Source organism: Aulonocara sp. 'chitande type north' Nkhata Bay, linkage group LG14 (genome assembly GCF_057382095.1).
Source record: "Aulonocara sp. 'chitande type north' Nkhata Bay isolate Kocher_YH1m ecotype deep benthic linkage group LG14, A_spYH_male_GT1.1, whole genome shotgun sequence".
Classification (NCBI taxonomy): Eukaryota; Metazoa; Chordata; class Actinopteri; order Cichliformes; family Cichlidae; genus Aulonocara; species Aulonocara sp. 'chitande type north' Nkhata Bay.
In genome coordinates this window covers 3549462-3561631 of record NC_141357.1, presented here as the reverse complement: position 1 = coordinate 3561631, position 12170 = coordinate 3549462, and the positions used below count along the sequence as shown (strand labels likewise).

Below are 12170 nucleotides of genomic sequence, written 5' to 3'. Positions count from 1 at the left end.
TTTAAGCAGCTGCGCGCACTCCCGCGGGCAGCAATCGCTTTCTGCCCGACGATCACTTTTTGGCACAACACCTGGAGCTAGGGGGCAAAACAAGCGCATGAGTGCTGCTGTTTGACTGAGGAAGAATAAAGTAGTCGTGGTAAGACAATCACACAACTACTTTAAGATGACAAAGCAACAAGGTGATACCAGTTTTTAAATTGTGTTAATAGGCCACCTAAGACCAGAGTCATGATAAACAATATATACGCGGCGTTTTTTCCTCAATAGTTTCGTCACGTTTAACGTCTAAGGACAGCGCTAGCAAGCGCTTTCTGCTTATGACCCAAAAATAAAATGTAATAGGCCTACTCTGATAAATATCAGTGGTATTTATTTTGTTTTCATGAGAATAAGTTAAAGAGAAAATAATTGTTCATGATGAGGTTAAGAGTGGTATAAATATGTGATATAAATGTTTGTATTAAAATGCATAAATAGTGTGTGAAAAAATCAGTTACGTTAAAAAACAATAATTTTATGGAATGTGAATGTCTGTTAAAAGAGAAGAAGTGTAACTTGTTTTGTATGCTACGTCACGAGAGGTCATGACTTGCAGATGACTTCCGGGGGAAAGAGACTCGGGAGGAAGAGAGGAGAAAAAGAAGGATTACTAAAATGGCATAGACGAAGCATGGACTTCGGGACTGCTTATGTCACCAAAGTTGTTCGGCAACAACATATCACCCGTCTGCGGGCTTCCCGGTAATCATTCGGAGCATTTGAGCCGGGCTTCCCGTATCTTTTGTGCTTGACTAAGCACGAGGCACATTTGGCTACGTTGGCTAGCTGGAGCTAGGCTAACGCCACGGTCCTGGCTAACCGAGATTCCGCCGGAGCGGAGAGACGGAGTTGGAGAGTTGTCTCGGGAGAGAGTCGCTAACCGTGGATGATTCGCTGCTATCTAAGGAACCGGAGATTCGTTGCTCGCTGCCGCGAGTGGAGACGGTTGCTACCACAACGAGTGAGTTATTCATCGGAGGAGGTGGAGACATCACGGATACTCGGAGGTATTGTTGTTATTATTAAGAGCTCCAACTAAAGCGCGCCAACAACAAAAATAAACTAAGAGTGCACTCTGGGAAAAGAATAACATTGGACAGATTAAGGGAAAAAATACTGAAATCTATCCCCCGGGGGTTTATTGTATGTTTTGTATATGTGTTTTTTTTTCATGAAGAAAAAAGGGTTGGATGTGAATTTCCTGCAATTGTTTAATACATTTTCTAACCCTGAGATCCTGTGTTGGGTTTATTGCATGGTGTCTTATCATTTGAGTATTCACATGTATTAGCCTTAATCGGTTAAGTGTATTTCCTTAGCCTCCGCTTGTCTGTGTGGACACGAGAATCATATGAACCCTAGACTGATATTTATTTTTTGAGATGTATCTTTTATCACAGAATGTTTAAGTAGAGTCAAGACTGCACCCGAGGGCATAAGGGGGGAGTCTTGTCACACAAGCCGGTGGTAAAAGTGTTACATTTTTGGGGGCTCGAGCCAGGATTGTATGTAATTTTGTTATGACTGACCTGGTTTTCCGTTATTCACCAAAGAGAGGGAACTAATTTTTTTTGAGATTGCTAAGGAAATTATTTTCATTGTCAAGTGTGGTTACATTTATTGTGAGATCTCTTACTGTTTGAGCTAAAAAAAGAAAAAAAGAAAAAAAGAAAAATGGAAGCCGTTGAAATTGAAGCTTGGTGCAAAAGGAAGCAGTTAGCTTATGGACATGCAGTTGTTTTGAGTGATGTGGACCCCGATGTCACAGATGCAGTTCTGCTATCGGCTTTGAGTCAGGTCAAAGTATTTGGAAAATCTGAGATAGTTGACCGTTGTCTTGATGTAGCTTCTAAGACACAGTTGGTACTGATCAAGACTTCAACTGATTTAAGAAATCAAACCGCACCGGATGTTGTTGGACTTCCTGGTGAGGCGGGTCCATGGCCAGCTCATGTGCTCACTGCTCCTGCAGAAAATGATGAGTTTCAATCTAAGCTAATGTCATTCCTGAATGCGGAAGGTAAAACTCTTACTGACGTTGGTGGCTTACTTCAGCCTTCACCCCTTGATGTGAACACGGCTTTGATACATGCTATCAGTTCCTTAGTGGATAAATGTAACACCACATCTGTTGATTCTCAGAGCTATCGTAAGCTGCGCATGTTCTCTGGTGTGAAACCTACGCCCAATGGGGAGGAAGAGTATGATGCCTGGGCAGAACAGACAACACATCTGCTAGATGAGTGGCAGTGCAGTGACAACATAAAGAAACAGCGAATAGTGGAAAGTCTGAAAGGTCCAGCTGCAGACATTGTAAGGTTCTTGAGAGTGCAGCAGCCCACTGCAACTTCATATGACTACATGCAGGTTTTGGAGACGGCTTTTGGAACAACTGAGAGTGCGTCCGATCTTCTGGTGAAGTTCAGACATACCTACCAAAATGTGGGCGAAAAGTTGTCTACTTACTTGTTGAGGTTGGATAAACTGCTGCACTGTATTTTCAGAAAAGGAGGCGTGGCACTGTCTGACATGAATCGATTACAGATGGAGCAGGTTGTGAGGGGAGCACTGCAACAAGACATGATTGCACTTCGTCTTCGTATGACTCACAAGCTGCGAGAACCCCCTTCTTTCAGTGAATTGCTAAAAGAAGTAAGGGAGGAAGAGGACATGCTCCAAAGCAGAAACGATAGTAAGAACCCAGTAATGTCACAGTCTGTAACTCCTGTTTCTAAGTCGGCACCTGAACAAGAAGTTGATCCTGAAGTGGCAAAGCTGAAAAAAGAGTTAAGTGTCATGAAAGCTGAGATGCTTAGTCTTAAAGCTGCTACGATTGCATCACATCCAGACACCCAGATTTCACAACCAGAAGTCCCTACCAAGCCACCTTATAAAAGAAATGCTACCCCACAAAGGTCTGGCTATCAAGAGGATAAACCTGGAATATTTTGCTACAGATGTGGGGAGGATGGACATTTTAAGAGAGAATGTGAAGGTGAAGAAAACCTACTCAAAGTCAACAAGCGCCTCATTAAACTGACAAAGAAATCGGGAAACTACCACGGGGTCCAGTAGAGGAACGGCCTGGCATCCCGGTGGTTGCAAAACGTTCCACCAAGTGCAGCACCTTAGAGGGAAAAGTGAAAGACACTGTACCTGCAGGCTTAGTGGGCCCTAGCTCTGTAGTGTCGGTACAGATTGAAGGCATCTACTCTAAAGCCATACTCGATTCTGGTTCTCAAGTAACCCTGCTGTACAGATCCTTCTACGACAGATATTTGACACACCTGCCATTGACGTCTATCGACACGTTGGCGATATGGGGTCTCAGTTCCGCCGAGTACCCTTATGATGGCTATTTGTCACTTAGGCTGGAGTTTTTGGAAGCAGATGTAGGCGTGAGTGAGACCATTGATGCACTTGTGTTGGTATGTCCCGACCCAGTTGTGAGAGGTGAAGTTTCCCTGCTTGTTGGCACCAACACACCCACTGTGAGGCGATTGCTTAGCCACTGCAGGGAAAAGGGAGGGGAAAACTTTGTGAGATCCATGCACATTCACCCAGTCTTCAGAAAAGTTTTCAGTGAGATCTCAGTGTTACCACCTGATGCTGACAGTAACCAGAGGGGAACGGTGTGGTTCACCCAAGCCAAACCTGTCACCATACGGCCTGGGGGAGTCGCCCAAGTGGCTGGGGCACCAAAATTTCAGGGAGCGCTGGGCACTCAGACAATCCTTGTAGACTCACCTGATGACCCTGAGAATGAGTCACGGTTTCCCGATGGACTCCTGGTGAGACCAGAGTTGCAGACCTCCACTGGGGTGATGGCAAAAAGAATTACTGTTCTAGTTAGAAACATGTCAGCACGGGAAATTACCTTGACCAGAGGGACACCAATAGCTCATCTGTTTCCAGTCGACGTTGTGTCATCTCTACCTGGGAAGGAAGAGTCTGAAGTCGAGTTCCCTGGGAAGCTGAGCCCCTCTTCTTTCAACTTTGGAGACTCACCAGTTCCTAAGGAGTGGAAGGAAAGGTTGGTGACAGAAATGATGGAGCGGAGTGAAGTTTTCTCTCTGCTTGAGTTTGATGTCGGATGCAGTAAGAGCACCCAGCACACTATTAAAACCACAGAGGACAAACCATTTCGGGAGAGGTCTCGTCGGTTGCCGCCTGCTGACGTGGAGGCATTGAGACAGCATCTAGCGCAGCTAAAAACTGCTGGTGTTATTACAGAGTCACGCAGTCCTTATGCCTCACCCATTGTGGTCGTGAGAAAGAAGAATGGGAAAATAAGGATGTGTGTGGATTTTCGGACCCTAAACCGCCGCACCACTCCCGACCAATACACGGTGCCAAGAATTGAAGATGCTTTGGCATGTCTCAGTGGAAGCAAGTGGTTCAGTGTGCTTGACCTTCGGAGTGGATACTATCAAGTGCCCATGGCAGACTCCGACAAGGAAAAGACAGCTTTCATTTGCCCGGCTGGATTCTTCCAATTTGAAAGAATGCCACAGGGAGTGACAGGGGCTCCCGCTACATTTCAGCGGGTAATGGAACAAACTGTTGGAGACATGAACTTGCTTGAGGTGTTGGTCTATCTCAACGATCTCATTGTGTTTGGAGCCACGCTTGAGGAGCATGAGATCCGGTTGCTGAAGGTGCTTGACCGTCTAAAGGACGAAGGACTGAAGCTGTCACTGGATAAATGTCAGTTTTGTCAGCCATCGGTGACTTACGTTGGGCACATCATATCTCAAGACGGGGTGTCTACTGATCCAAAGAAGACTGAAGCTGTAACCGCATGGCCAAGACCCAACACTGTGACTGCGTTACGGTCGTTTCTTGGATTCTGTGGGTACTACCGGCGTTTCGTGAAAGATTACTCCAAGGTAGCTCACCCATTGAACCAACTGTTGTCTGGTTACCCTTCAACTGCAAAGAAGAAAGTAAAGGAGAGACAGGATGGTCCGCACCTTAACCCCGCAGAGCCCTTTGGTGGTCGATGGAGCGGAGAATGTGAGGCAGCCTTCGAGGAGCTGAAGCGACGACTTACCCAAGCTCCTGTGTTGGCCTTTGCCGATCCTCAGCTACCTTATGTGCTGCATGTAGACGCTAGCCGGGAGGGGCTAGGAGGAGTGCTGTACCAGGATCAAGGCGAAGGATTGAGACCTGTGGCTTTCGTCAGTCGGAGTTTGACTCCTTCAGAAAAGAATTACCCAGCCCATAAATTGGAATTTTTGGCGCTGAAGTGGGCGGTAGTGGACAGACTGCATGACTATCTGTACGGGACCAAGTTCGAGGTGAGGACAGACAACAACCCTCTGACATATGTGCTAACGTCTGCCAAGCTAGACGCAACGGGTCACCGTTGGCTTGCTGCCCTGTCTACATATGACTTTAGTCTCAAGTACAGAGCAGGAGTCCAAAACATTGACGCTGACGCTCTCTCTCGCCGGCCACAATCGGGGTCGATATCCAAACCCGAGTGGGACGACGTTCCTGCAGCAGGAGTGAGAGCCTTGTGTCAAATGTCTGGGGTGATGAAACATAAAAACCCACGATCCGGAAGAGCCATTGACTCTTTTGGCACTTCTCCACAAGCTATCCCACAAGCTTATTGCAATCTGGCTTCTTTGAGTGTTAAGAATATGCCCTTTGTGAGTCTTGCTGAGTTGTCGACCGCTCAACGGGAAGACCCCGGCATAGGTCAAGTGTGGACAGCTCTGAGTAATGGGAATAGTAACCAAGTTGACAAGACCAAGCAACCAACTTGCTCTTTGCTGTTGAGAGAGTGGGACAGGTTAAAGATGCAAAAAGGAGTGATGTATCGCATTGTAACTCATCCAGGGAAATCCCGCTGTTCTCAGTTGGTACTACCAGAAAAGTATAGAGTCCCTGTACTGAAATCACTGCACGATGACTCAGGTCATTTGGGCCTCGACAAGACATACGGCTTGGTAAGAAACCGGTTCTACTGGCCTCGGATGAAGTCAGAGATTGAAGAGTATTGCAAGTCTTGTGAGAGGTGTATAAAAAGAAAGACTCTACCCAAGAGAGCTGCACCTTTGTCGCATTTGCAAAGTGAGGGACCGTTCGACCTCGTTTGTATGGACTTTTTGTCCATAGAGCCTGATTCGAGCAGCACAGAAAATGTTCTGGTCATTACCGATCACTACACTCGTTATGCTCAAGCTTTTCCAACAAAAGACCAGAGAGCCTCTACGGTTGCAAAGGTGTTGCTGGAGAAGTATTTTGTTCATTACGGACTGCCACGGAGGATGCACAGTGATCAGGGCAGAGATTTTGAAAGTCGCCTTGTCCATGAAGTGTTGAGTTCACTTGGAGTTGAAAAATCAAGAACGACGCCCTATCATCCTCAAGGAGACCCTCAACCCGAGAGGTTTAATAGGACGTTGTTGGACATGTTGGGGACCCTGGAACCGAACAGAAAGAAAAAATGGAGTCAGCACGTCGTTCATTTGGTTCATGCTTATAATTGCACTCCAAATGAAGCTACAGGTTTCTCTCCTTATTTCCTTATGTTTGGGCGTGAAGCTAGGTTACCTGTGGATTTGTGTTTCGAGACTTCTAGTGATGGCACACCACAGAAAACTTACCTCAAGTACGTTTCTGACCTGAGGAAGGAGTTAAAGGCTGCCTATGAACTAGCAGAGTCCGTCGCTGCCAAACAGAATGAGAACAATAAGCAGCGGTATGACAAAAGAATCAGGTTCGCACAGTTGTTACCTGGAGACAGAGTCTTGCTACGAAACCTCGGGTTACAGGGGAAGCATAAACTGGCCGATCGCTGGGCGTCAAAACCATATGTTGTGGAAAGCAAGATGCCGAACCTACCAGTGTTCCGGTTGAAACCTGAAGATGGTGATGGACCAATCAAGATCCTCCATCGAAATCACTTACTGCCTCTTGGGGAGAGGATATGTCTAGACTCTGCATCCCATACGGATCTCACCCCTACAAGGAGAGTCTTGCGACGGAGGAAACAGAAAGAATGCACAGACAAGCCTGGAAAGGAAAAGACACTATCGCAGAGAACGGCAGATAAAGACTCTGAAAGGGAAGGAGTCACACCCAGTGATAAAGATGAGAAAGAGTACACTGACTCCGAAGATGAGGATTTTGGACTTTGGTGTGATCTGACTGTTGAACCTCTCAGGTGCAACATGGATAGTGATACTCTGGAACCGTTCAGTCTGGATTTGGGTATTTCCTTAAGCGACGTAGCTGAACAACCAAAAACAGTTGGGCTGGGAGTAACACAGGAATGTGTAGAGGAACCTGAGACGGACAGTGTAAATGAATCTGAGTCTGTTGAGATCATCGAAGCCGAATCACCTGATACTTGCGAGAATCCTGAGGAGACAGGGAAAGACAAAGCACTGCCTGAAGACATTCTCTTGCAAGAAGAGGACACTGAACTTAATTCTGAGACTAATCCTGACTTTGACATTAAGACCAGACCTCAGAGGTTAAAGAGGGCTCCTTTGAGGTTAACTTATGATGAACCAGGTCATCCCAGTGTGGTAGCCGCCACTACAGTGAAATATGTCTCTTGTTTTTATAAGTGGATAGGTACATCCATCTTTGCTTAGTTGTGTGTTTTACTCACCTGTTGTGCCATACTGGTTTATGTTTTCAAGGTACAAAGTCATGAGGGCATGCTTTTCTTTGGTGGGGGGAGAGTGTAATACTCTGATAAATATCAGTGGTATTTATTTTGTTTTCATGAGAATAAGTTAAAGAGAAAATAATTGTTCATGGTGAGGTTAAGAGTGGTATAAATATGTGATATAAATGTTTGTATTAAAATGCATAAATAGTGTGTGAAAAAATCAGTTACGTTAAAAAACAATAATTTTATGGAATGTGAATGTCTGTTAAAAGAGAAGAAGTGTAACTTGTTTTGTATGGGTGCCTTGAAAAGCGCTATATAAATCCAATCCATTATTATTATTATTATTATTATTATTATGCTACGTCACGAGAGGTCATGACTTGCAGATGACTTCCGGGGGAAAGAGACTCGGGAGGAAGAGAGGAGAAAAAGAAGGATTACTAAAATGGCATAGACGAAGCATGGACTTCGGGACTGCTTATGTCACCAAAGTTGTTCGGCAACAACATATCACCCGTCTGCGGGCTTCCCGGTAATCATTCGGAGCGTTTGAGCCGGGCTTCCCGTATCTTTTGTGCTTGACTAAGCACGAGGCACATTTGGCTACGTTGGCTAGCTGGAGCTAGGCTAACGCCACGGTCCTGGCTAACCGAGATTCCGCCGGAGCGGAGAGACGGAGTTGGAGAGTTGTCTCGGGAGAGAGTCGCTAACCGTGGATGATTCGCTGCTATCTAAGGAACCGGAGATTCGTTGCTCGCTGCCGCGAGTGGAGACGGTTGCTACCACAACGAGTGAGTTATTCATCGGAGGAGGTGGAGACATCACGGATACTCGGAGGTATTGTTGTTATTATTAAGAGCTCCAACTAAAGCGCGCCAACAACAAAAATAAACTAAGAGTGCACTCTGGGAAAAGAATAACATTGGACAGATTAAGGGAAAAAATACTGAAATCTATCCCCCGGGGGTTTATTGTATGTTTTGTATATGTGTTTTTTTTTCATGAAGAAAAAAGGGTTGGATGTGAATTTCCTGCAATTGTTTAATACATTTTCTAACCCTGAGATCCTGTGTTGGGTTTATTGCATGGTGTCTTATCATTTGAGTATTCACATGTATTAGCCTTAATCGGTTAAGTGTATTTCCTTAGCCTCCGCTTGTCTGTGTGGACACGAGAATCATATGAACCCTAGACTGATATTTATTTTTTGAGATGTATCTTTTATCACAGAATGTTTAAGTAGAGTCAAGACTGCACCCGAGGGCATAAGGGGGGAGTCTTGTCACACGAGCCGGTGGTAAAAGTGTTACAAAAAAAACAAAACAAAAAACAGCCCTTTCGTGTTGGTGGAAAACTGCACCATGTCGACCAATCAAAAAATGGCAACATGACATTTGGTTGTTTAGGAAGAGGGGGAAGTTTTAGGAGTGACAGAGAGAGAGAAAGAAAGACAGCAGAAAAAGAGAGAGAGCGAGTTTTGAGATATGAGAGATTTGTGATGTTTAGCGTGTTTGGAGTGTGTAGTTAATGTGTTGCCTTGTGTAGTTAGTGTGTAGTGTTGTGTAGGGCTGTGCGATATGACCAAAATCTCATATAACGATATATGACAGCTATCGTCCCGATAACGATATAAATCACAAAATTTTTTTCATTTTCTGAAAATTCTATGAATCTCGGGCAGCTCGACTTGCGTGAAGTGTTTCGTGGGCGTCGCGTAGCTGGAGTCGAATGTTTTAACCGATGAATAAAACGATACATTTTTAGACATAAGTTGTATCGGCCGCCGTTTTCTTTGTGAGTATTTATTACACAGCGTGCTGCGGGGAAAAGCCTGTTCTAACGTTTGAGTCTAAGTTTATTTTTTAAGCACCTGACGGCTCTTTTTTTGCTTCTCATCTGTAAACACTCTGCATATTGTTTCACGTGATTCAGTTTATTTTGAAAAGTCTCAACAGGATCTTGAGCTTTATTCTGAAAGGTGTATGTGGAAAATAAACAAGCGGACACGAGATGGTTTTACCGTCGTTGTTGCTAACGACAATGCATAAAAACAGACGCTTGTCCGTCTGTAGTGTGGTTATATTAAATATAAGAGAAAGAGAGAACTTTAAGAAATTAATATAGCCACTACAGTGACCATCAAAACGATGAAAAAATATTGCTGTAAACAGTTTATTTTGCGACACCACGAAACAAACGATAGCGTAAAATGAAATGATAGATGTTTTTATATCGTCATCAGATATATATCGTTTTATCGAACAGCCCTAGTGTTGTGGATAGTTTTGTGTTGTGTGTCAGAACAATGAGGCGACTGCTGTCTCCAGGTAGAAACAGGAGTGATACACCTGCTGCTGTCAGACCTGCATGTATCAGGCTGTGATGTTCTCCTTTATAGTGGACAGAAATTATTTTCTGGAGTGGCACAAATAATTTGTGTTGCATCTTATTGAAGAACAGCTGATTGTTCTGTAAATAGTTTGAAATGGTTATAAAAAGGGTAAAAGGTAAATGGCTGCAAATAACTTTGTTGTTTGCAGAACTTGTGCATATGATTTTAAAATTGACAATTTATATTTGCATTTAAGGTTATGAGATATGATTAATTAAAATGTTTGTGGTTGTTACAGTAAAAAATATAACTTTTTCTAATCGGATTTTATGGTTTTTGCCTGATTGTAGATCAATTGTGTTAATACAGTATGTCAAAATGAAAACATAACTGTAAATTCAGACACATGAGTTTGTGCTGGAAAGGAAAATACCAAACAAGCCAAAGTAAATCATTTTTAAAGGTGAAATCTAGAGGTTAAATCAAAAGTATTAAAAATGGCCAATTATGACCTGGACCCCAGAGGGTTAAACATTTTTTTTAAAGTAACGCAATAGTTACTTTTCAAGTAATTAATTACTTTTAGAATCTTGTAACTCGGTTACTAACTCAGTTAGATTTTTGAAGAAGTAACTAGTAACTATAATGAATTACTTTTACAAGTAACTTGCCCAACACTGCATAGTAATCACCAAGCAGTGAGTCCTGCGTTTGGGTCCTCTCTTCTCCATCTACACAGCGACATCCTGACAGAAACTGAGAATGTTTTAAATTTTTGGATTGACTTTCTTGGACATTGAACAGACACGCACTTTATTTTATGCATCTTAAGAACTTTATCAGTCACACGCACTAATCAATACATTGAAGTAACTTAGGGTTTAGTATTTGTAGTGTATTCTTTCTTTCTTGAGTATAAGAGGGTCTCAGTCCCAATCCAGGTTTTCACTCATTTCTTGCCTCAAGCAGTTTAAAAATAATTCATGAACATGGATCTCTTTCCGGTTAGGAAACCAGTTTGCAGCAGTTTGCTGTAGCCAACTTCCGGAAGAGCGATGCCCAAATTTAGCAGTACACATACTCTATGTGTAACTGTGCAACTACTCCAGTTCACATTACACACATTGCATCATTTAATTCAACTGGAGTGGAGCCTTCAAGTTTATGTAAAAGACAATGAAAAGCAAATCCTGTGCAGGAGTGCCTTAAACCTGCATTCTTTGCAATGACCACAAGAGGCAACTCATCTGATTGCAAAACTAGTTTAAAACGTATTTAAGACAAAATTAATTCAGTTTTATCGAACTCAGTTAATATCAGTTCGATAAAACTGAGATTAACTGAACTGTTTATATGTAGAATAAATGTTACTGATAAGAACGCTATTAGATATGATACCAATTAAACTTAAATCTTGTTCTCACTACATTTTTGTAGCATTTTTTGTTACCAAATGTTGAATATATTTTTTATTTCATGAGCATTCATTATTCTGTGATTCACTGTCATTTATTTTGATTCATTATGATGTTAATGTCATAAAAGTTACACTGCTATTTAAAATTTAATTAACTTAATGTAATGCACTAATTTAAAAGTGTCAAACAACAAAATAATCCTCACAGCTGAAATAATACATTTTCACATATGCCTGAGTGCAAATGCAACCCGTCTAATCTATTAGAAATCACTGGTACTAATCCCAGCATATCTAGGAGTGCTGAAGCATGATTCCCTCTGTCTGTGGTTGAAGCTGGTCAAAATCCTCCACTGGATCTAGCAGGGTGTTCCTCATACATGTAGCTTTATTTCCACAGACTATAACATCCCTGCTTTTACTGTGCAACACTCAACCATTTTCAACACTGGGGCCCTGGGTCACATTGAGCTCCAATTTCCACCACAAAATCTGGCTGAGCTGTGAATTGGCTTTTGGCCAATTAGTTTTTTCTCTTATTATTTTTCTCTTAGTTTCTAGGATTTAAGAAAAGCATGACTCCTGGTTAGCGATATAATAATGAATATCATTTTGAGGCAGGAGTGAGAGGGAGACAAGAGATGAAAGGTTAGAGACGAGGGGGAGCAAGTGATAGTAATACCGACCTGGCAAATGTGCCCTCGTGCCAGCAAGTCAATTTGAGTGGCGCTGTGGAATGTGAC

At 43.0% G+C, this 12170-nt stretch overlaps 1 protein-coding gene across 1 annotated transcript; it reads left to right on the top strand.

Annotated features, from left to right (window-relative positions):
• Window positions 1–2053: 2053 nt before the first annotated feature.
• On the top strand, window positions 2054–3117 carry LOC147313886 (paraneoplastic antigen Ma1-like). The gene is made up of 2 exons (XM_086262688.1): window positions 2054–2062; window positions 2185–3117. Exons 1-2 carry the CDS (start codon window positions 2054–2056, stop codon window positions 3115–3117), a joined length of 942 nt encoding a protein of 313 aa, XP_086118814.1.
• The last annotated feature ends 9053 nt before the right edge of the window (window positions 3118–12170 follow it).